Consider the following 25,928-nt stretch of genomic DNA (forward strand, 5'->3'; position numbering starts at 1 on the left):
GAAGATGTCTAAGCAGCCATTTTTTATTAAATATTCACATAGACCTGAAATTTAGAGAACTAGACAGAGTTTCAATGATTTTATTCTAAAAATAACAAAATTGAAAAGGAAAATGAAAACAACTAGAAACATTACTGGGTCAGCAGTTATTACAGAGGTTAAAGTAGTAGGAATGGTCAAAAAATAAAATTATCATAGCACCACTTTTTTTTCCACGTTAAAAGGACAAGGTGTGAATCTAACTCTAATCTAAGTCAGGAGTCAATTATCTAAAATTATTTTTTTTAGTTTTATTTATTTTAGAAGCAAAAATACTTGGTAAAGTTTGGTAAAATTTTTGGCTACCTTGTTTTATAGCTATATTTCTATACGTATAATACATGCACATTGGTTAAAATAAAAATATACATATACTGTCCTTTCTCCACGTCCTAAATTTCTGTGAGACAGGAACATATACACACAAACACTCGCTCGGATGGTAAAGTCCCTCCCACTTTCTGGCGCTGCAAAGACTCGCAGGCTCCGCTGGCAGTGTAGGGTCGATTCAAGCTTGGCCATAAAGCAAGACTAATAAAAAAATGCCATTGAAAACAATAACGCAATCAAGGTAAAGTTCAAAATATGAGAATTTCGTTTTCCCCTCAAAATTTTTCATTTCATTGCGTTATTGCAGTCTTCAAAATGCCCCCAAAAATTGGAAAAATTCAAAAATTTTAATTGTCCTTAATAGTTTCCACAGTACTTTGGTGTCAGTGCAATGGTAACATGGCATTTTGAAAATGTGACCCTGTCGCTGGCCCAGCCTCATAGCCCATTCCGCTAGGGCTTACTGACCACCGGGCTACGGCTTTCATCCCTTCGATAAGTTCCAAGTCAGGTCCTTATCCTCTCTCTATGAAAGGACCCGATGGACACCTAATAGCTCTGGGGAATAAACATCAGAATGGCCGTCTGCGCTATGAACGCCTCTCTCTCAAGTTCTAGCGTCGGCCATTTTGAACCTGGCATGGAAGCTATATGGGTTTTTTTACAACAAAAAATGGCAAATTTATTATTTTTTTACAAGCAAAGGGTAGTCACTAATAGGGATTAAGACTGTTGGCATGTTTTTTTTTCATAAGGCACACAAATTGAAATGTTTTTGGATTGTTGCTGTCCATTTGCAAAAAAAATTAGAATTTTTGTTGTAGTAGACATTATCAATTTTTCTTTTTTTTCTTTTTTTTAGCCTACAGGTCAAAATAAGCAAACAATACTATGTACATATATGTAAAAAGTGTTATAAATAGGTTTTTAACCATAGATACTATTTACATCTTCAATTAACACAGGAGCCCACCCTCACCGCACTCTCTCTTTTTCGGTGAGGGAAGGTTTTGGGGGTTTTTTGGTTTCAATTTAAAAATTTTTGTTGTTTTCCCCTTTAGACTTTATATTGAGTTTTTCCTAGTCAAGATGGTGTATAAATCATTATTCCCGCTTTCTCAAGATGACGTAGATGATGCCACTGATGATGGCAAGCGGGAAGGCTACCCATGCAAGGATGTAGGCATATCCAAAGCTGGCAATGTTGCTATGCCATTCCACGTGTCGAACGGTAAAGATGGATGCTCCAGCCACCACACATAGACCTAAGGGGAGACAAAAGGGTAATTTTAAGAAAACATATTATAAACATCTAACTTTCTGTAGCATGTCGCAAATTTTTCTGTCTCTTCATATAATCCCAGACAGACTGGATGATGTGAGATCAGGGCTCTGTGGGGCCAGATCATCACTTCCAAGACTCCTTGTTCTTCTTTACCCTGAAAAGAATCTTTACTTTGTTTGCAGTCATTGTCCTGATGGTATTACATGATGGATAAGTATCTGCAAGTTTTTCCATGATGGAGGACACCAAGAAATGGGCAACAATGACCGTAGACGCAGTGGTCAGCCAAGGAAACTTAGTGCAGCAGATGAAAGACATATCATGCTGACTTCTTTATGAAAGCAGATTTTCAGCAGTGCCATCAGTTCAGAACTGGCAGCAACCCGTGGATCCCAGGTACACCGTCTACTGTTAGTAGGAGTCTGGGCAGAAGTGGTATTCATAGAAGAATTGCACTTATATACTCATAACTTCCACAAGGAAACAAGGATAAGTGACTCAATTATGCACGAAAACATAGAACTGGGGTGCAGAAGAGTGTAGGCAGCTGGTCTGTACAGAGGAGTCACATTAAATATTAAACATTACAAGTAGAATCATCTTGAGCAAAACAAGTCAAAGACTGGTACTGTAGGAGAGAGCACCCTGCCCGTGAGGACTGACGGTCTACAAGGGATGGGTGAGGATACAGTAGGTGAGGGTAGAGCTGGCCGTGCAGTGGTTTGATGGAAGGATGGTTACTGTAGGTTGTAGGCTTGTCGAAAGAGTTGGTTCTTCAGGTTTCTTTTAAAAGGTTTCCATGGTAGGTGAGAGTCTGATATATTGAGGTAGAGCATTCCAGAGTAGTGGGTATACACAGGAAAAATCATGTATGCGATTGTGAAAAGAGGAGATAAGAGGGGAGATCTTGTGATGATTGGAGGTTGCGTGCAGGTAAGTAGCGGTAGACTAGGTCACAGATGTATGGAGGAGACAGGTTGTGGATGGCTTTGTATGCCATGGTTAGGGTTTTGAACTGGACTCTCTGGGCAATGGAGAGTCAGTGAAGGGATTGACAAAGGGGAGAGGCTGGGGAATAGCGGGGGAACAGGTGGATTAGTCCGGTAGCAGAGTTTAGGATAGATTGGAGGGGTGCGGGAGGGAGGCCACAGAGCAGGAGGTTGCAGTAGTCGAGGCAGGAAGGCATGATGAGGGCATGCACTATTGTTTTTGCAAATTCTTGGTTAAGGAATATGTGGATCCGGGAGATATTTTTGAGATTAAGTGGGCAGGAAGTTGAAAGGGCATAGATGTGTGGTTTAAAGGGACAATGTCACCTGAATTTGGAGGGAACAATCTTCAGCCATGGAGGCGGGGTTTTTGGGTGTTTGATTCACCCTTTCCTTACCCGCTGGCTGCATGCTGGCTGCAATATTGGATTGAAGTTCATTCTTTGTCCTCCGTAGTACACGCCTGCACAAGGCAATCTTACCTTGCGCAGGCGTGTACTATGTAGGACAGAGAATGAACTTCAATCCAATATTGCAGCCAGCATGCAGCCAGCGGGTAAGGAAAGGGTGAATCAAACACCCAAAAACCCCGCCTCCATGGCTGAAGATTGTTCCCTCCAAATTCAGGTGACAGTGTCCCTTTAAAGGAGAGATTGGAGTCAAGGATTAGTATGAGGCAGCGAGCTTGTGGGACTGGGGAGAGTGGGCAGCCATTGACTTTGATGGATAGGTCTGTTGGGGGGTTGAGTTAGACGGTGGGAAGACTATGAATTCTGTTTTATCCATGTTAAGTTTTAGATGAAATAGTGGACAGAAGTGGGATTCTAGTTAGTAAGGAGGTGATATCGGGTCAAGAGAGGTAGGGGTAGAGTTGGGGATTTGGTTCAGGATTAATGGTATCCTCAATGCTGAGAAATAAAGGCATCTTATCCATCTTGTAATATCATCAGGGAGTCGACTTATTGGCTCCAAATTTTCTTCTGTAGCAGAATAACGACCCCAATCATCCAGCCATTATCATTAAGAACAAGGAGTCCTGGAAGTGATGATCCAACCCCACAGACCCCAGATCTCACATCATTCAGTCTGTCTAGGATCACATGAAGAGACAGAAGGATTTGCACAGGTGACATCCACAGAAGATCTGGGGTCAGTTCGCCAAGATGTTTGGAACAACCTCCTGCCGAGCTCCTTCATAACCTGTGTACAAGTGACAAGTACCGAGAAGAAGTGATGAAGGAAAAGGGCGGTCACCACATACTGATGGGATTTAGATTTCTCTTTTACTGTCACTTAACATTTCATTCATTCATAAAAGAACATAGCTAACTCTTCTATTATTGAAACTATTCTTATTTTGCTGCATTTTTTCCACATTTGGCTAAAACCTTCACAAACGGCTTTATATTTTAACCTATTTTTCATGGAGGATCTGCCACTTGGGGGAGTTCATACATACAAAGCACAATATTAGTGATTTGGATGTATGAGTTCACAATATTAATATTAACACAATATTAATATCAATAAAATGATATGAATCTGCAAAAACCCTAGTCCATGCCCTCATCATCTCTCGCCTTGACTACTGCAACCTCCTACTCTGTGGCCTCCCCTCTAACACTCTCGCACCCCTCCAATCTATTCTAAACTCTGCTGCCCGACTAATCCACCTGTCCCCCCGCTATTCACCGGCCTCTCCCCTCTGTCAATCCCTTCACTGGCTCCCCATTGCCCAGAGACTCCACTACAAAACCCTAACCATGACGTACAAAGCCATCCACAACCTGTCTCCTCCATACATCTGTGACCTCGTCTCCCGGTACTTACCTACACGCAACCTCCGATCCTCACAAGATCTCCTACTCTACTCCCCTCTTATCTCCTCTTCCCACAATCGTATACAAGATTTCTCTTGCGTATCACCCCTACTCTGATACCCTCTACCACAACACATCAGACTCTTGCCTACCATCAAAACCTTCAAAAAGAACCTGAAGACCCACCTCTTCCGACAAGCCTACAACCTGCAGTAACCACCGATCGACCAAACCGCTGCATGACCAGCTCTATCCTCGCCTACTGTATCCTCACCCATCCCTTGTAGATTGTGAGCCTTCGCGGGCAGGGTCCTCACTCCTCCTGTTCCAGTTATGACTTGTATTGTTTAAGATTATTGTACTTGTTTTTATTATGTATACCCCTCCTCACATGTAAAGCGCCATGGAATAAATGGCGCTATAACAATAAATAATAATAATAATAATAATAATATGAGTGGTGGCGCTGTTACATGTATCCCTATGGAACTTCTTTACGGTTGGAAATGTGGTGAAGAACGGTACTGCAAGTTACAAATAAAACTGACTTCGCATGACAATAACTTTTGATCACATCATTCTCTAAAAATAGAAATCACCTCAATGTAATCAGCAAAAAAATATGTACAACATATGCTACAATATTGTAATTTTATAAGATGTAAAACTCCCCCTTTATGGAGCATTCTTAACAAGACCGGTACAAAACAAATCTACAAAATATTTGTGAGGCATTGTCTGGCCTTGCATATTCCACAACATTCATCATTTTGTCTAATTATCCAAAGGACACCTACAGCTCCTACCAAGGGTGGCGAGTTTCAATGGGTGCATTGTTTATGAAAAGGCAAAAAGTGGGCATTTCATGGGCCAGGTCCCTGGATTCTACAGTGGCCAGACCGCCTACCCACATTTAAAGAAAGGAGAAACTGTGTGAGCGAAGGACAAAAATATGTCGTGTCTCAGCCAGACACTGCTAAATATCACTAAGAGGGTGGCGAGGTGGCGACTAAATAACCTCAGAAATGCCATAAATCTCACAATATACTGTAATAACAGTATGAAAGTTGATGTTATCATGTATGGTTGAACATAAATCTCCTTTCTTCTTTTCTGATCATAGAACGACCCTGTTAGATCCCACACCCCAGCAGCTGCAGAACCGCCTTAAGATGAAAATGCTCCTTTTCAGAGGTTTAATAGCAATTGGAGAGGATGAGTTAGTTTCTACTTTTCCCCCTTATCAGCATTTACCCCTGTTGTATGCCCATTAGTACATCGATGCCCAGGAGCATTGCCAGGGTCTATGCTGCTAAAGGTAAGGAGTAATGCTACGGGGCATATGGGTCGCACAGCAGTGCAGAAAGTAAGAAGATATGTGGTGGTTGCTATTGTTTTGGAGCACAGCGATTAGGACCGAGAAACCCCAATGTGGCTTGGCACAATTAAGGAGGCTTTCTGTGAAGGGACCGACTGGCAACAGTGTGTACATCCCACTGTATGATCCTGGACCCAGTGCACACAGTCGAGTTTTGTCAACAAGGGTGCACAGTCGAGTTCTATAAACAAGTGTGCACAGTTGAGTTTTACCAACAGATGTGGACAGTCGAGTTTTGCCAGCAAGTGCGCAGTGTCAAGTTTTGCCAACAAATGCGGATAGTTGAGTTCTACCAACAAGTGTGCACAGTAGAGTTTTACCAAGTACACTGAGTTGAGTTTTACCAGTAAATGCACACAGTCGAGTTTTACCAACAAAAGTGGACAGTCAAGTTTTGCCAACAAGTGCGCACCATTGTGTTTTACCAACAAGTGTGCACTGTCGAGTTTTACCAACAAGTGCGCAGTCACATTTTACCAAGTCCATTACCAAGTCACATTTTACCAGTAAATGCGCACAGTTGAGTTTTGCCAACAAATGCAGACAGTCGAGTTTTGCCAACAAGTGCGCACCATTGTGTTTTACCAACAAGTGTGCACTGTCGAGTTTTACCAACAAGTGCGCAGTCACATTTTACCAAGTCCATTACCAAGTCACATTTTACCAGTAAATGCGCACAGTTGAGTTTTGCCAACAAATGCAGACAGTCGAGTTTTGCCAACAAGTGTGCACCATTGAGTTTTGCCTACAAGTACGCACAGTCGGGTTTTGCCAACAAATGCAGATAGTTGAGTTCTACGAACAAGTGCGCACAGTTGAGTTTTACCAAGTACACTGAGTTAAGTTTTACCAGTAAATGCGCACAGTCGAATTTACCAACAAATGTGGACAGTCGAGTTTTGCCAACAAGTGCGCACAGTCGAGTTTTACTAAGTACACTGAGTCGAGTTTTACCAGTAAATGCCCACAGTCGAGTTTTACCAACAAATGTGGACAGTCGAGTTTTGCCAACAAGTGCGCAGTCGAGTTTTACCAACAAATGCGGACAGTCGAGTTTTGCCAACAAGTGCGCACCATTGTGTTTTACCAACGAGTGCACACTGTTGAGTTTTACCAACAAGTGCGTAATCACATTTTACCAAGTCCACTAAGTCGAGTTTTACCAATAAGTGCACACAGTCGAGTTTTGCCAACAAATGCAGACAGTCGAGTTTTGCCAACAAGTGTGCACCATTGAGTTTTGCCTACAAGTGCGCACAGTCGAGTTTTGCCAACAAATGCGGATAGTTGAGTTCTACAAACAAGTGCGCACAGTTGAATTTTACCAAGTACACTGAGTCGAGTTTTACAAGTAAATGCTCACAGTCGAGTTTTGCCAACAAATGCGGATAGTTGAGTTCTACCAACAAGTGCGCACAGTCAAGTTTTACCAATAAATGCGCACAGTCGAGTTTTGCCAACAAATTTGGACAGTCAAGTTTTGCCAACAAGTGCGCACAGTCGAGTTTTACTAAGTACACGGAGTCGATTTTTACCAGTAAATGCGCACAGTTGAGTTTTACCAACAAATGTGGACAGTCGAGTTTTGCCAACAAGTGCGCAGCATTGTGTTTTACCAACAAGTGCGCACTGTCGAGTTTTACCAACAAGTGCGCAGTCACATTTTACCAAGTCCACTAAGTCGAGTTTTACCAATAAGTGCAGACAGTCGAGTTTTGCCAACAAGTGCACACCCTTGAGTTTTGCCTACAAGTGCGCACACTCGAGTTTTGCCAACAAGTGCACACAGTCGAGTTTTACCAACAATTGCACACAGTCGAGTTTTACCAACAAGTGTACTCAGTGGAATTTTGCCAGCAACAAAAAAAGCCAACAATAGCTTGAGTTCCTCTAGGATGCAGCACATCGCTGTGCCCGGTTATTACGTTAACCTCTGTGATTATTAGGAATGAGTCACAGACCAGGCATGCAGCGCCATAGAAAGTGGATAATCCAAGGGTTTAAACGCCCAGCCCTGCTGAATGAAATGATGAATGGATTCCAGTACCCAGCATTTCTATAAATAAGCTTTGAAACATTTTGTCCATTTTGCATCATGGTAACCGGGCTCGGCATGGCAAATCCTGAGCTGAAAGCAATGGCAGGTTCTGACAATAATGAATTATTTAACCTTACTGGCTTTAAGTTATACATCTGGATATACCATACTCACCCAAAGGAAATCTACAGTTCCAGACAATGGTAGGGAGATTAAAAAAACAGTCGGCCAAGTCTCTATAGTCTACACATCCAGGACTGCACTCAGAACTCTTCATGCATTAGGAGGAAACGTGATGTCCTGAGAGCTAACAGAACATCAGCAGAGTTCTGAATGCATAAAGAAAAAAAAGTATAATGAGGAGATGTGATTTCCTGTTAGCTGCCGGACCATCATGTCTGCTCATTACTCCCTGGGTCAGTGTTCCCTATCATGCTGTAATGTGAAAAATGAAAGGCTCTATGCTTCCCACAATGCATTGCATCAGGTCTATAGACCCCACATTTGAACCCCCACTAAGATTTGACACCACTTACCTGCAAGAAGCTGGAAGATGCCGGTCAGGTAGAATCGTCCACCTTTTGTAAGAGTGAAGAGCTGGCAGAAAAAGAGAAACAAGGCCAGGACGCTGAAGATTATGGAGAGAATCATCATGGCCTGGACCGACTGGAGCCACTCTGTGGAGAGGAAACATCAGAGACCCTTATGAAATCTGAAAACAGGAGCGGTTGGCGGCAGAATATACCGAAACCTTACACTGCAATATATATAGAGAGTGTACAGCCCTGACCCTGACACTCTGTGTTTCAGGGTACTTCCCCTCATCAGTGCAGTGTCTGCAAATTGAGATTTTGGTTTTGGCTTCCATCCTAAGTCACGTGACAAGGTTTGTTAGAGAGTCGATATTGACTTTTAGGATTGCTACTTCCTACAGGTGGTACTATAGAGTTCTAGTCTCCTTCCTCTCTGAAGATACAATTTGCAGCCCTGATTGGTACACAGGATACAGATGATAGAAAACAGCAGGTCCCCAATCCAGCGGCCATATCAGTAGACTGTAGCCACCAGACCGCAGTCTTCTCCTAACCAATTAGTAAATTCTGCACTACTAATCAGAAGAGGTGTAACTATAATAGGTGCAGGGGTTTTAATCACCTTAGGTGGGCCCAAAAGTTCCATTTGCCCCATATGAACTGACAATAACTATTAAGGACTAGTGATGTGCGAATATACTCATCACTCGAGATTTCCCGAGCATGCTCGAGTGACCTCCGAGTATTTTTTAGTGCTCGGAGATTTAGTTTTCATCGCCGCAGCTGAATGATTTACATCTGTTAGCCAGCAGAAGTACATGTGGGGGTTGCCTGGTTGCTAGGGAATCCTCACATGTAATCAAGCTGGCTAACAGATGTAAATCATTCATCTGTGGCGATGAAAACTAAATCTCCGAGCACTAAAAAATACTCGAGAGTGCTCAGGAAATCTCGAGTTACGAGTATATTCGCTCATCACTATTAAGGACCTATGATAGTTGGAGGCCCTGTTGAAGATTTTGCATTGGGACCAAGAAGCTTCAATTTACACTATTGGGCACCAAGGATGTCGGCACATAGAAAGAGGCTCGCAAGACTCTAGTCTGGTAGCTGTGTACTACTAATGCGCCTGTTGGACCAGAGTCCTGCGGGCCTTACATATAGACTATGGCATCTGACCTATTCTTGCCAATTCGACCTTGTAAGCTCCCAAAAAAGGGCCTACAATCTGTATGGATGTTAGGGGAGGGTGGTGGGTTTGATCTGGGGTCTGTTTTAATATAAGAGAAAGAGGTCTATACTAGTTCAAGGGGTCTTGTCAGTTTGCAATTACTTAAGACGGTCTGGTCTCAGGTCTACTGGACGCGTTTCGAACACCGGGTGTGATTTTAAACTTAAAATGGGTTTAAGAGCACACCAGGTGTTGGAAACTTCCTAGTTTTCCACACCTTCTACACCCCAACTATACCTAAATTGATGTCACAACAACTGCCTTTGTTTTAATGGATCTAATAAGACGTTATAATTTTACTCCTTTCTATCTACATGCACTTCGCACTCTACGTCTGGTAAAGATGTGATTTTGTGCTTCGTCCCAGTGAATCCAATGGGAAGCTACTAAGGGTGAGCTGAAAATCCTTTTTTCTATTATCCATACAAACAGCATGATGCAGAAATCTATTGCCTGTAAGCCATCCTACGTCCCATCTTTCATTATTAATCAGATTTTTCAAAAACGTTAACTAAGCTGATTCTCTGCGAGACGAGCCATTTCTCTACAGAGCACTGCCTCGATGTATCCACCGGCCTGCCTCAATAGACGCTCAATAAAACGTAAAGCTTTTCTGTCAATGGTCCAATAAGAAAACAACGGGAATGCCGGTATTGAATAATTTAGTATCCAGGATTACAGGAACCCGTATATTACACAAGCAAAATATGAATCCTTCTTCTGGCTGATCCATGGCGAGTACTTTGTAAAATGTAATCCATTTACAGAAGGAGAAGATGGGTCTTAAAGCCGACATTTACATTACACGATTTAAAAGGGGCTGTCAGAGATTAGAAGAATATTTACCAAAACAGTGCCACCCCTGGGCACAGATCGAGCGTGGTATTGCAGCACAACCCTAATCACCTCAATAAAGCCACAATTGCAGTTACAACCAATAAACATCAGTACTTCCGTATAGCGTTCCAGTGCCCCTACATGATCTGGTACTTCTATATAGCACTGCACAGTCCCCTATATAAATCACTACTTCCATAGTATTCCAGAGCCACGCTACAATAAATGACACCAAGCAACCCCTACATTATATTGTACTTCTATATAACATTCCAAATCCCCCTACACTATATGGAACTTTTACATAACATTCTAGATCCCCTATATTATGTGGTACTTCTATATAACATTTCAAATCCTCTTACATTATGTGGTACTTCGATATAACATTCTAGATCCCCCTACATTATATGGTACTTCTATATAACATTCCAGATCCCCCTACATTATATGGTACTTCTATATAACATTCCAGATCCCCTACATTATATGGAACTTCTAAATAACATTCTAGATCCCCCTACATTATATGGTACGTCTATACAACATTCCAAAACCCCCTACATTATATGGTACTTCTATATAACATTCCAGATCCCCCTACATTATATGGTACTTCTATATAACATTCCAGATCCATTTACATTATATGGTACTTCTATATAACATTCTAGATCCTCCTACATTATATGGTACTTCTATATAACATTCTAGATCCCCCTACATTATATGGTACTTCTATATAACATTCCAGATCCCCCTACATTATATGGTACTTCTATATAACATTCCAGATCCCCTTACATTATATGGTTCTTCTATATAACATCCCAGATCCCTTTACATTATATGGTACTTCTATATAACATTCTAGATCCCCCTACATTATATGGTACTTCTATATAACATCCCAGATCCCATTACATTATATGGTACTTCTATATAACATTCTAGATCCCCCTACATTATATGGTACTTCTATATAACATTCTAGATCCCCCTACATTATATGGTACTTCTATATAACATCCCAGATCCCTTTACATTATATGGTACTTCTATATAACATTCCAAATCCCCCTACATTATATGGTACTTCTATATAACATTCCAGATCCCCTACATTATATGGAACTTCTAAATAACATTCTAGATCCCCCTACATTATATGGTACTTCTATATAACATTCCAAATCCCCCTACATTATATGGTACTTCTATATAACATTCCAGATCCCCTTAAACTATATGGTACTTCTATATAACATTCCAGATCCCCGTACATTATATGGTTCTTCTATATAACATTCCAGATCCCCCTACATTATATGGTACTTCTATATAACATTCCAGATCCCCTTACATTATATGGTTCTTCTATATAATATTCCAGATCCCCCTAGATTATATGTTACTTCTATATAACATTCCAGATCCCCCTACATTATATGGTACTTCTATATAACATTCCAGATCCCCCTACATTATATGGTACTTCTATATAACATTCCAGATCCCCTACATTATATGGTACTTCTATATAACATCCCAGATCCCTTTACATTATATGGTACTTCTATATAACATTCCAAATCCCCCTACATTATATGGTACTTCTATATAACATTCCAGATCCCCTACATTATATGGAACTTCTAAATAACATTCTAGATCCCCCTACATTATATGGTACTTCTATATAACATTCCAAATCCCCCTACATTATATGGTACTTCTATATAACATTCCAGATCCCCTACATTATATGGAACTTCTAAATAACATTCTAGATCCCCCTACATTATATGGTACATCTATATAACATTCCAGATCCCCCTACATTATATGGTACTTCTATATAACATTCCAGATCCCCCTACATTATATGGTACTTCTATATAACATTCCAGATCCCCCTACATTATATGGTACTTCTATATAACATTCCAGATCCCCTTACATTATATGGTTCTTCTATATAACATTCCAGATCCCCCTAGATTATATGTTACTTCTATATAACATTCCAGATCCCCCTACATTATATGGTACTTCTATATAACATTCCAGATCCCCCTACATTATATGGTACTTCTAAATAACATTCCAGATCCCCCTACATTATATGGTACTTCTATATAACATTCCAGATCCCCCTAGATTATATGGTACTTCTATATAACATCCCAGATCCCCCTAGATTATATGGTACTTCTATATAACATTCCAGACCCCCCTACATTATATGGTACTTCTATATAACATTCCAGATCCCCCTACATTATATGGTACTTCTATATAACATTCCAGATCCCCTTACATTATATGGTTCTTCTATATAACATCCCAGATCCCTTTACATTATATGGTACTTCTATATAACATTCTAGATCCCCCTACATTATATGGTACTTCTATATAACATTCCAAATCCCCCTACATTATATGGTACTTCTATATAACATTCCAGATCCCCTACATTATATGGAACTTCTAAATAACATTCTAGATCCCCCTACATTATATGGTACTTCTATATAACATTCCAAAACCCCCTACATTATATGGTACTTCTATATAACATTCCAGATCCCCTACATTATATGGAACTTCTAAATAACATTCTAGATCCCCCTACATTATATGGTACGTCTATATAACATTCCAAAACCCCCTACATTATATGGTACTTCTATATAACATTCCAGATCCCCCTACATTATATGGTACTTCTATATAACATTCCAGATCCCCTTAAACTATATGGTACTTCTATATAACATTCCAGATCCCCGTACATTATATGGTTCTTCTATATAACATTCCAGATCCCCCTACATTATATGGTACTTCTATATAACATTCCAGATCCCCTTACATTATATGGTTCTTCTATATAACATTCCAGATCCCCCTAGATTATATGTTACTTCTATATAACATTCCAGATCCCCCTACATTATATGGTACTTCTATATAACATTCCAGATCCCCTACATTATATGGTACTTCTATATAACATTCCAGATCCCCTTAAACTATATGGTACTTCTATATAACATTCCAGATCCCCGTACATTATATGGTTCTTCTATATAACATTCCAGATCCCCCTAGATTATATGTTACTTCTATATAACATTCCAGATCCCCCTACATTATATGGTACTTCTATATAACATTCCAGATCCCCTACATTATATGGTACTTCTATATAACATTCCAGATCCCCCTCCATTATATGGTACTTCTAAATAACATTCCAGATCCCCCTACATTATATGGTACTTCTATATAACATTCGAGATCCCCTACATTATATGGTACTTCTATATAACATTCCAGATCCCCTACATTATATGGTACTTCTAAATAACATTCCAGATCCCCCTACATTATTTGGTACTTCTATATAACATCCCAGATCCCCCTAGATTATATGGTACTTCTATATAACATTCCAGATCCCCTACATTATATGGTACTTCTATATAACATTCCAGATCCCTTTACATTATATGGTACTTCTATATAACATTCCAGATCCCTTTACATTATATGGTACTTCTATATAACATTCTAGATCCCCCTACATTATATGGTACTTCTATATAACATTCCAAAACCCCCTACATTATATGGTACTTCTATATAACATTCCAGAACCCCTACATTATATGGTACTTCTATATAGCATTCCAGATCCCCCTACATTATATGGTACATCTATATAACATTCCAGATCCCCCTACATTATATGGTACTTCTATATAACATTCCAGATCCCCTACATTATATGGTACATCTATATAACATTCCAGATCCCCCTACATTATATGGTACTTCTATATAGCATTCCAGATCCCCTTACATTATATGGTTCTTCTATATAACATTCCAGATCCCCCTAGATTATATGTTACTTCTATATAACATTCCAGATCCCCCTACATTACATGGTACTTCTATATAACATTCTAGATCCCCCTACATTACATGGTACTTCTATATAACATTCCAGATCCCCCTACATTATATGGTACTTCTATATAACATTCCAGATCCCCCTACATTATATGGTACTTCTATATAACATTCTAGATCCCCCTACATTACATGGTACTTCTATATAACATTCCAGATCCCCCTACATTATATGGTACTTCTATATAACATTCCAGATCCCCCTACATTATATGGTACTTCTATATAACATTCCAGATCCCCCTACATTATATGGTACTTCTATATAACATTCCAGATCCCCCTACATTATATGGTACTTCTATATAACATTCCAGATCCCCCTACATTATATGGTACTTCTATATAACATTCTAGATCCCCCTACATTATATGGTACTTCTATATAACATTCCAGATCCCCCTACATTATATGGTACTTCTATATAACATTCCAGATCCCCTACATTATATGGTACTTCTATATAACATCCCAGATCCCCCTAGATTATATGGTACTTCTATATAACATTCCAGATCCCCCTACATTATATGGTACTTCTATATAACATTCCAGATCCCCCTACATTATATGGTACTTCTATATAACATTCCAGATCCCCTTAAACTATATGGTACTTCTATATAACATTCCAGATCCCCGTACATTATATGGTTCTTCTATATAACATTCCAGATCCCCCTACATTATATGGTACTTCTATATAACATTCCAGATCCCCTTACATTATATGGTTCTTCTATATAACATTCCAGATCCCCCTAGATTATATGTTACTTCTATATAACATTCCAGATCCCCCTACATTATATGGTACTTCTATATAACATTCCAGATCCCCTACATTATATGGTACTTCTATATAACATTCCAGATCCCCTTAAACTATATGGTACTTCTATATAACATTCCAGATCCCCGTACATTATATGGTTCTTCTATATAACATTCCAGATCCCCCTACATTATATGGTACTTCTATATAACATTCCAGATCCCCTTACATTATATGGTTCTTCTATATAACATTCCAGATCCCCCTAGATTATATGTTACTTCTATATAACATTCCAGATCCCCCTACATTATATGGTACTTCTATATAACATTCCAGATCCCCTACATTATATGGTACTTCTATATAACATTCCAGATCCCCCTACATTATATGGTACTTCTAAATAACATTCCAGATCCCCCTACATTATATGGTACTTCTATATAACATTCCAGATCCCCTACATTATATTGTACTTCTATATAACATTCCAGATCCCCTTACATTATATGGTACTTCTATGTAACATTCCAGATCCCCCTACATTATATGGTACTTCTATATAACATTCCAGATCCCTCTACATTATATGGTACTTCTATATAACATTCCAGATCCCCTACATTATATGGTACTTCTATATAACATTCCAGATCCCCTTACATTATATGGTTCTTCTATATAACATCCCAGATCCCCCTACATTATATGGTACTTCTATATAACATCCCAGATCCCCTTAAACTATATGGTACTTCTATATAACATTCCAGATCCCCGTACATTATATGGTTCTTCTATATAACATTCCAGATCCCCCTACATTATATGGTACTTCTATATAACATTCCAGATCCCCTTACATTATATGGTTCTTCTATATAACATTCCAGATCCCCCTAGATTATATGTTACTTCTATATAACATTCCAGATCCCCCTACATTATATGGTACTTCTATATAACATTCCAGATCCCCTACATTATATGGTACTTCTATATAACATTCCAGATCCCCCTACATTATATGGTACTTCTAAATAACATTCCAGATCCCCCTACATTATATGGTACTTCTATATAACATTCCAGATCCCCTACATTATATTGTACTTCTATATAACATTCCAGATCCCCTTACATTATATGGTACTTCTATGTAACATTCCAGATCCCCCTACATTATATGGTACTTCTATATAACATTCCAGATCCCTCTACATTATATGGTACTTCTATATAACATTCCAGATCCCCTACATTATATGGTACTTCTATATAACATTCCAGATCCCCTTACATTATATGGTTCTTCTATATAACATCCCAGATCCCCCTACATTATATGGTACTTCTATATAACATCCCAGATCCCTTTACATTATATGGTACTTCTATATAACATTCTAGATCCCCCTACATTATATGGTACTTCTATATAACATTCCAAAACCCCCTACATTATATGGTACTTCTATATAACATTCCAGATCCCCTACATTATATGGAACTTCTAAATAACATTCTAGATCCCCCTATATTATATGGTACTTCTATATAACATTCCAGATCCCCCTACATTATATGGTACATCTATATAACATTCCAGATCCCCCTACATTATATGGTACTTCTATATAGCATTCCAGATCCCCTACATTATATGGAACTTCTAAATAACATTCCAGATCCCCCTAACATTATATGGTACTTCTATATAACATTCCAGATCCCCTACATTATATGGAACTTCTAAATAACATTCCAGATCCCCCTACATTATATGGTACTTCTATATAGCATTCCAGATCCCCTTACATTATATGGTTCTTCTATATAACATTCCAGATCCCCCTAGATTATATGTTACTTCTATATAACATTCCAGATCCCCCTACATTATATGGTACTTCTATATAACATTCCAGATCCCCCTACATTATATGGTACTTCTATATAACATTCTAGATCCCCCTACATTATATGGTACTTCTATATAACATTCCAGATCCCCCTACATTATATGGTACTTCTATTTAACATTCCAGATCCCCTACATTATATGGTACTTCTATATAACATTCCAGATCCCCCTACATTATATGGTACTTCTATATAACATCCCAGATCCCCCTAGATTATATGGTACTTCTATATAACATTCCAGATCCCCCTACATTATATGGTACTTCTATATAACATTCCAGATCCCCCTACATTATATGGTACTTCTATATAACATTCCAGATCCCCCTACATTATATGGTACTTCTATATAACATTCCAGATCCCCTACATTATATGGTACTTCTATATAACATTCCAGATCCCCTACATTATATGGTACTTCTATATAACATTCCAGATCCCCCTACATTATATGGTTCTTCTATATAACATTCCAGATCCCCTACATTATATGGTACTTCTATATAACATCCCAGATCCCTTAACATTATATGGTACTTCTATATAACATTCCAGATCCCCCTACATTATATGGTACTTCTATATAACATTCCAGATCCCCCTACATTATATGGTACATCTATATAACATTCCAGATCCCCCTACATTATATGGTACTTCTATATAACATCCCAGATCCCTCTGCATTATATGGTACCTCATATAAAGCATACTGGATCTCCCTTTATTACATGGTACTTTCTGTAGATATCCTTGGGAACAATGGTAGTACTATATAACATTCCAGATTCCCCCCTACACTAATTGGTATTTTCTATATAGCATTCCAATCCCGCCTACAGTAAATTGTACCCTCGTATTCCATAACTCCATGATTTCTCCACACAATACTTCACGGCTCCCTACATGTTTTGATTTCTCTGTATAATATTCCAAAACCCCATACCATTGATGGTTTCTCATAGAATCATAGAATGTTAGCCTTTGTTTGAAGACTTCCATTGAAGGAGAACTCACCACCTCCCGTGGCAGTCTGTTCCACTCATCGATCACCCTCACTGTCAAAAATTTTTTTCTAATATCTAATCTGTATCTTCTCCCTTTCAGTTTCATTCCATTGCTTCTCGTGTTTATATGTGCAATTGAGAATAAAGATGATCCCTCTACATTGTGCCATCCCTTCAAATATTGGTAGACAGTTATTAAGTTTCCTCTTAGCCTTATATTTTTGCAAGCTAAACATTTCCAGATCATTTAAGTGTTCCTCGGACATACTTTGTTTGCAGTCCGCTTACCATCCTGGTAGCTCTTCTCTGAACTTCCTCCAGTTTTTCAGTCTTTTTTAAAATGTGGTGCCCAGAACTGGACACAATATTTCAGATGAGGCCTGACCAAGGAGGAGTAGAGGGGGATAATGACTTCACATGATCTAGACTCTATGCTTGTCTTAATACATCCTAGAACTGTGATTGCCTTTTTTGCTGCTGCATCAACTGTTGACTCATGTGCAGTCTGTGATCTATTAGTATACTTAAGTCTTTTCACGCGTGCTGTTGCTTAGTTCTATTCCCTCCATTCTGTAGATGTAATTTTTGTTTTTCTTGCCCAAATGTAGAATCTTGCATTTCTCCCTGTTAAATACCATTCTATTAGTCGCTGCCCATTGTTCAAGCTTATCTAGATCCTTCTGAATAAAGGATCTGTCTTCTTTAGTGTTAGTTATCCCTCCTAGCTTTGCATTGTCTCCAAATTTGATGGGTTTACCTTCAGTTCCCATATCTAGATCATGTATAGAAATGTTGAACAACACTGGGGCCAGGATAGAGCCTTGTGGTGCCCCATTTGAAACACTCTTCTAATTGGATGTGTAGCCATTTATTACCACTCTTTGAGTACGATCACTGAGCCAGTTATGAATCCACCTAACCCTAGGAGCTTTCCTTGATTCGACTATCCTGTTGTGGCTCTTTCCTAAAATCATTCTTTAAATAATGAATTGATTTTGTCAGTGTAGCATGTGGTTCTTGTAAACCCCCTGGATAGTAGGCGTTTGTCCCAAGAATCTTCTATCTTACAGTCTCTACCGGAAATTAATTTTGAATATAATTTTGAAGAACAATGGACTTTATTGTCTCCATGTCTGTAGATCTATTGTAATCCATACCTGGTCTGCTGCCAAATCACCCACAAGTAAATTTTCATCAAGTTGTGGGATGCAATAAACTTTAGGAAAATAGGTAGATGTTGCACTTTTTTTGTAACACGGTTGCACCTCCACCACATATAGATTGGGAGGTCCTATCAATAAATATCATTACATGCATTACTAGTATACACCACCAAGGGGTGTTATGAGCAAGCACATTTCCATAATCCAACCATGAATTGAGCTACAAATATGTTGTGGAGTTTTCAGCCAATTTTAAATTCAAGAAAGCCTGAACTATACCACTTCTATTTTTATGCAGGTAACAGGCAGCCTATTTTTGTGACAAAAATGACTTCCCAAGTGATTTATGATTGGGTGGTCTGGCGCCTCTGCTTTTCACTCATTACTGCTTTGTTATTGTTAATAATATCATTTTTTTTTATTTTTGTAAGTAACTGAGTGTAAATCCACTCCACCTGTAAAGCAATGTCATCGGTCTACTCACCATTGTTGGAGGAGGAAACACAGTTCCAGGTACTGCTGGCTCCTTCGCTGCAGTTCTGCCACAAATCCGAAGAGTATCCATTGCTTATAAGCCAACTCTGGTGAAGAAAGAATAAAGTCCAAAGTATTAGAATAAAAATGCAAATATATGGGCCTTTTATAATAGCCATAACGACTCTGTTCTAATTTGGAGGACCTACCAAAGAATATAGCTATTTGGGTTGCTGACGAAAACCCCATGACCCCCTTTTCTTGCACATGCTACCTACAAAATTTATCACTAAGCATGAGTGTGTCAATGAAAGTAGGGAGTCACTCAGCGTAGGTGTGTCACTAAGCGTGGGCGTGACATTTGGCACAGTCTTTTATTTCTGATACCATCTTATACTAAGCGACAGAAACATTTAAAACAATTGGTCCCTCGTGGGCCTGGACTCCAGAGTATGTAGCATCTTAAATACAGTGTGTCCTTAAAGTCATGGTGCACTTTTATAGTTTACATTTCGGCGCCCTTTCTCTGGCCCAATCATATCAGACCTGTTCATGACAAGAACCAATCAAACAACACAAACATTTAAGCTGTTGCTGAGCCCCCAGTCAGATTAACCCCTGATAAACTGAACGCTGATTAATACATTGCCAGGTCTGTGACATCATGCAACCTCAAGCTCATGCTATCGTTTGAATGTGTGTACTGCAACAAATGGAGCTCACATCAAACTGCACTGAATGTATATGAAACTGGGAGAGTTTTTCTTTTATTTGGAGCAGATTTCACATTTCTATCGTTTTTTTTGTTGCTTTCCAGTGACCGGTGAAAAGTGCACCATGACTTTACGTATACACTCTATACCACATAAAGACATGGTACATTCTATGTAATAAAAAAGGGACAGCTTCCATATAATGATACTACATTTATCAAACATAGTAGACGATTGGTCTCAGTCTCTTAGGTTGCTCCGCCCCCGCTTAAGAGTAAAAAAGTCATCAATTACTACGCATTCTTCTAATTAATGACCTTGAAGCCAAAAGATATAGCAATCTGAAGACATACCTGGATCCATACAGACAATCCATATTGCAAAATAAAACTTAATTAATAATTTTGTGAAAAAAAAATATTTTATAGTTCCCTAGCTAAAAACAACTCATAAATAAGTAACCGATCTTCCTTTTTCCCTTTCCCAATCCCCCTATCCATCATTACAGAAAGTAAACAAGCAGAAATTGGCAGAACAATACAGGTAAAAGAGCTCGGGGCTGTTTATAAACCAAGCGCACACCGACTGCCAGACAGCGTACGCTCATGTGTATGTTTTTGGGAGTACGTAATCACTAAAATACCAAAGGCTCCAGTAAGGAAACACTCTTGTCAGCCGCTGTCTCAATGGCCGTTAACCCCTCAAGCTCTGAACTTTCAAAAACGTAGTAAGGACACGCATCGCCGCTTTAACAAAGTTTATACTAGAGCAGCCTAGGCTCTCTATATATGTATATTTTTTCGTTATCTCATGCCTATAACTTTATTTTTTACAATCTGAAATATGGTTTTGCTTCTAAATTAGAATATACGGTAATTTGTCAAAATTTTTCAATTCCCCCCCAATTTTTCAAATTTTTTTTCTCCATTGCGTTGAGTTTGTTTTTGGAATTGGATCCTAAACTGAATCGCGTTCATAAGCTTTATAAATGGTGGGAGGTTTTCATTGCCTCCAGCTGCGTATCCCCCTCCCCAAATGCATTTGGAGAGGGGGGGAGGGGTCTCAAATTTTGCAATTTGAATCCTAGAAAAAAAAAATTCATACTTTTTTTTTTTCTTCTTTTCCCTCCAAGATTGAGTTGCAAAAATTAACTCTACGGAAATGCCTTGAAAAGCACATCTGGAAAACAGATTGCGCCCTGCCTAACCGAAGCATCCTATATATTATTTACACCCAATCATCCCACTATGCTGATGCAGAGAGGGGCCATAAATAATATATTTATGCTACTGCACCCTGTATAATCGCACGCGTACACATGTACAAGAGTATATATATATATATATATATATATATATATATATATATATATATATATATATATATATATACACACAATATATATATTATATTTTCTTAAATTGATTTTTGGAGAATATATATATATATATATTTATATATATATAGTACATGCATATACACATAAAAAATCCAAAAAATATCAATAAAAATAAAAAATAAAATCGAACTCGGACAACATCCAAAGATGCGAAAAATTGGGCAGAATATTACCCAGTAGGTGTAATTATCAGACTGCGTGGTACATATATGGGCACATATGCTTCAAGGAAAAACGCGAGGTACTTACGCTGACGATTGTAGAGACGAACAACAGAACCAAGACGGCGACATGGAGGATAATGATCCCGAGCAACAAGAGAAGCATTTTCGGTCAAGTATTCGGATTCCTAAAGGAAGAGGAAAAGTTTGGTTTAGACCCCGAGCGAGTCTGTTCCCTACAGCAACAACTTTCAGAGTGAACTCGCAGACTGAGAGTCTGGGTGTGTCAATCTGTGTCTATACACCCACTGACCAGGAGGGGGAGCCAATGCATCACTCCCCACTATTATAATTGGAAGATAACTTGCCATTTCCAGCATCTAAAAGCTGAACATCACAAACACCAATCAATATGACCTTTATCTTATAATTCCTTAAAAAAAAAAAAATCTGAGTAAAGTTCTAAAGAAAAAAAAAATGCAAAAAAAAATCCAAAACAGTCAAAAAAAGTCAAATTTTCACATACCAACCACTATTCCTGTATGTGCAACAGCCATTTGGGTACTAAACAGTTAACTTTTTTTTTTTTTTTTTTTTTTTTACACACACCCAGAATTCCAAATTCTCCAACATCTGTTTCCAAGATCTTCCATGAAGCAGGAGAATTTTTTTTTTTTTTTTTTAAATGGCTGACATATGGGTTTAATAATAAGAATAGGAGAATTAGGTTTCATCCAACTTGAGCCGAAGTCTGGGGTTCCTGAAAAGATACAGACTTTTTCCTGCTGCCGGGAAACCCGTAAGGAGAGGGATTTTCGGAAATTTGATCATTTCGAGGGCAAGTTTGGATCATGAAAAACTTGGAACCAAAATGTTTATTTTATGTTTTTTTTTACTATGATTTTCAGACTTATTGTCACAATATAAATATGTTTTTAGAGCTTTTTTTTGTGTGGAAAATGCGGCCTTATGCTCATACAAGTGTTAATAAAAACGTAAATATTTTTTTTTTTTTAATTGTAAAAATGGCGAAAAAGATCAAGAGGCAAAAGTCATTTATTTTTGTATATTTTCTTTCAAAATATTCTATATATATATATATATATATATATATATATATATACATATATATTTTATTTTTCTTTTAATTATATATATATATATATATATATATATATATATATATATATATATATATATATATATATATATCCCCAAAAATCAATTTAAGAAAATAGAATATATACTGTATATATTTATATATATTTATTTGTACTCTTGTACATGTGTGTATCCGCCCACGTGCAGTTGTACAGGGTACAGTACCATATATATATTATTTATGGCCCCTCTCTGCATCAACATAGTGGGACAATTGGGTGTAAATAATATATACATAATATATACTTACACACAGCACAGTGGTAATTCTGTAGCCTGCTGGAATAACAGGACTGTAAGGAGAGTTGGGTGTGAGTCCTGCAATGGAGGCTGAGCCAAGGCTACACCCATGGAGGCATCAGGATTTCCAGCAATGGGATCCTGACATAGCAGATGCATGTAGTAGGAACCACCAGCACTGATTCATAGAAACAGTCCACAACTGTTCCATTATAAAATGACATATTGCATACACCTATATATACAGATGTAGCAGAGCTCAACTGCTCACTATGCAGAATGCATAACCTCCTAGGACTCTTTCTGCAACAGGAAAGGTTCAATAACAATAAATAATAATAATAATAATAATAATAACACATACAGCACTGCTACATTGTAATATTTGACAATATTGGTTCGATACTAAAAAAAACAAAAACATAATTATTATACTGATGAAGAGTTTGTTATTTGCCATCACTTAATTTGTGGCATAGTAGAATTAAATATTATTGGCTCAATGTTAAAAAAAAAAAAAAAAATAACTCACTTTGTGGCATGGTGCAGAATAGAAACAGCTGAAGAACACATACAGCTCTGCTACATTTTAATTTTTGACAAAATTAAGAAAAATAACTCATTATACTGAAGTGAGGGTATAGCAGAGCTGAGTTAGTCATTTGCACTAACTTAATTTGCGGTATGGTGCACAATAGAGTCCAATAGCACCTACAGCTCTGCTATATTGTACAAGGTAAAAAAAAAACAACTCTTAAATAAACTGAAGTAGTGATGTAGCAGAGCCGAGTTTATCATTTGTAGTAACTCACATTGTGTTATAGTGCATCATTGAAACAGATAAATGCATTAACATTTAGCACTGCTGCATTGTATTTGCCAATATGGGCTCAATTAAAAAAAAATCCTATTGAAGTAGAGATGTAGCAGAGCTGAGTTGGTCATTAGCAGTAATTCATTTTGTGGCATAGGGCACGCTAGAAACAGTTGAAGAACACATTCAGCTCTGCTGAATTGTCAATGTCAGCTCAAGAAAAAAACAAAACAACTCAATCACAGTCCCTAAAGTAACAGGAGGCACAGATGTAGCAGAGCTGGCTGTGTTATTCACCTGATTCCCATTGAACAGAAGTCTGCCACATCTGTATCAGTGGCCAGTAGATCCAGTACTTACTGAGTGTCAGCCTGGGGGTGAGTGGTTGCCTCCCCTGTGGTGGTGCAGCAGCTGCAGGCAGTGGTGTAGTGTCCTGTGTCCACACTGAGTTATCTGAGGTTAGCTGGGGAGCTGGAGAGGATATAAGTTTCCCTTTAACAGGATGGACGCCCCATGACGCTGCTGTGCGGGGTGTGCCCCTGCATCACTCCAGAGAGCCCAGTGCCTGGGCTATAAATAATACTGGAGGGAGTGGGGCTGGCATCAAAGGGGGGTTACTCATTCTGTCCTGAGTGATGTCACCCTGGAATGTGACATTTGTCACAAGTGCCCTTGTGTCAGCTGTACCAGGGTCTGGAGTGTTGTGGAACTACAACTCTCACCGGGTCTCTGATTCATAACAAGCAATTCCACATCTGGGAGGGAAATGGTCACCTTACCTGAGATTGTGCACGTGGCTGTACATTGCAAGCTATGCTGAGGCTTTTCACACATAGATTGCAGTGAAGCACTCAATCTACCTGTGTTTGTGAGCAGCAAGGACTACAAGTTTCAGCATCACAATAGCCCCTATAATATACTGGGACAGATACTGTAGGCGAACTAGTTCTATCCATAATAACTATGGAAAATATACTGTGTCAAACAGAAATAAATAACTACTGTAGTACTGCTCCCCATGTACAAGAATATAACTACTCTAATACTGCTCCTATGTACCAGAATATAACTACTATAATGCTGTCCCCTATATACAAGAATATAACTACTATAATACTGCTACCTATGTCCAGAAATATAACTACTATAATGCTGGCCCCTATGTACAAGAATATAACTACTATAATACTGCTCCTATATACAAGAATATAACTACTATAATACTGCCCTTATATACAAGACTATAACTACAATAATACTGTCCCCATGTACAAGAATATAACTGCTATAATACTGCTGCCTATGTACCAGAATATAACTACTATAATGCTGTCCCCTATATACAAGAATATAACTACTATAATACTGCTCCTATGTACAGGAATATAACTACTACATTGCTGCTCCTATGTATAAGAATATCACTACTATAATACTGCTCCTATATACAAGAATATAACTACTATAATACTGCCCCTGTATACAAGAATATAACTACTATAATACTGCTTCTATGTATAAGAATATCACTACTATAATACTGCTCCTATGTACAAGAATATAACTACTATAATACTGCCTCTATGTACAAGAATATAACTACTATAATACTGCCCCCTATGTA

At 38.3% G+C, this 25,928-nt stretch overlaps 1 protein-coding gene across 1 annotated transcript; it reads right to left on the reverse strand.

Moving 5' to 3' along the window:
* PMP22 (peripheral myelin protein 22) lies at positions 1-24,871 on the reverse strand. Its single transcript, XM_069750616.1, has 5 exons — positions 24,665-24,871; positions 22,178-22,277; positions 19,827-19,923; positions 8,416-8,556; positions 1-1,634 (listed from the first exon to the last, which is right to left on the reverse strand). Exons 2-5 carry the CDS (start codon positions 22,253-22,255, stop codon positions 1,474-1,476), a joined length of 477 nt encoding a protein of 158 aa, XP_069606717.1. The 5' UTR covers positions 22,256-22,277; positions 24,665-24,871; the 3' UTR covers positions 1-1,473.
* Positions 24,872-25,928: the final 1,057 nt, after the last annotated feature.

The sequence above is a fragment of the Ranitomeya imitator genome, chromosome 2, assembly GCF_032444005.1.
Source record: "Ranitomeya imitator isolate aRanImi1 chromosome 2, aRanImi1.pri, whole genome shotgun sequence".
Classification (NCBI taxonomy): domain Eukaryota; kingdom Metazoa; phylum Chordata; class Amphibia; order Anura; family Dendrobatidae; genus Ranitomeya; species Ranitomeya imitator.

Excerpts from the sequence above, each read along its gene's own strand:
- PMP22 (XM_069750616.1), bottom strand. The coding sequence starts at position 22,255 with ATGCTTCTCTTGTTGCTCGGGATCATTATCCTCCATGTCGCCGTCTTG. Across the intron at positions 8,557-19,826 it reads TGTTTCCTCCTCCAACAATG|AGTGGCTCCAGTCGGTCCAG; the intron begins GTGAGTAGACCG and ends TCCTCTCCACAG. Across the intron at positions 1,635-8,415 it reads CATCTTCCAGCTTCTTGCAG|GTCTATGTGTGGTGGCTGGA; the intron begins GTAAGTGGTGTC and ends GTCTCCCCTTAG.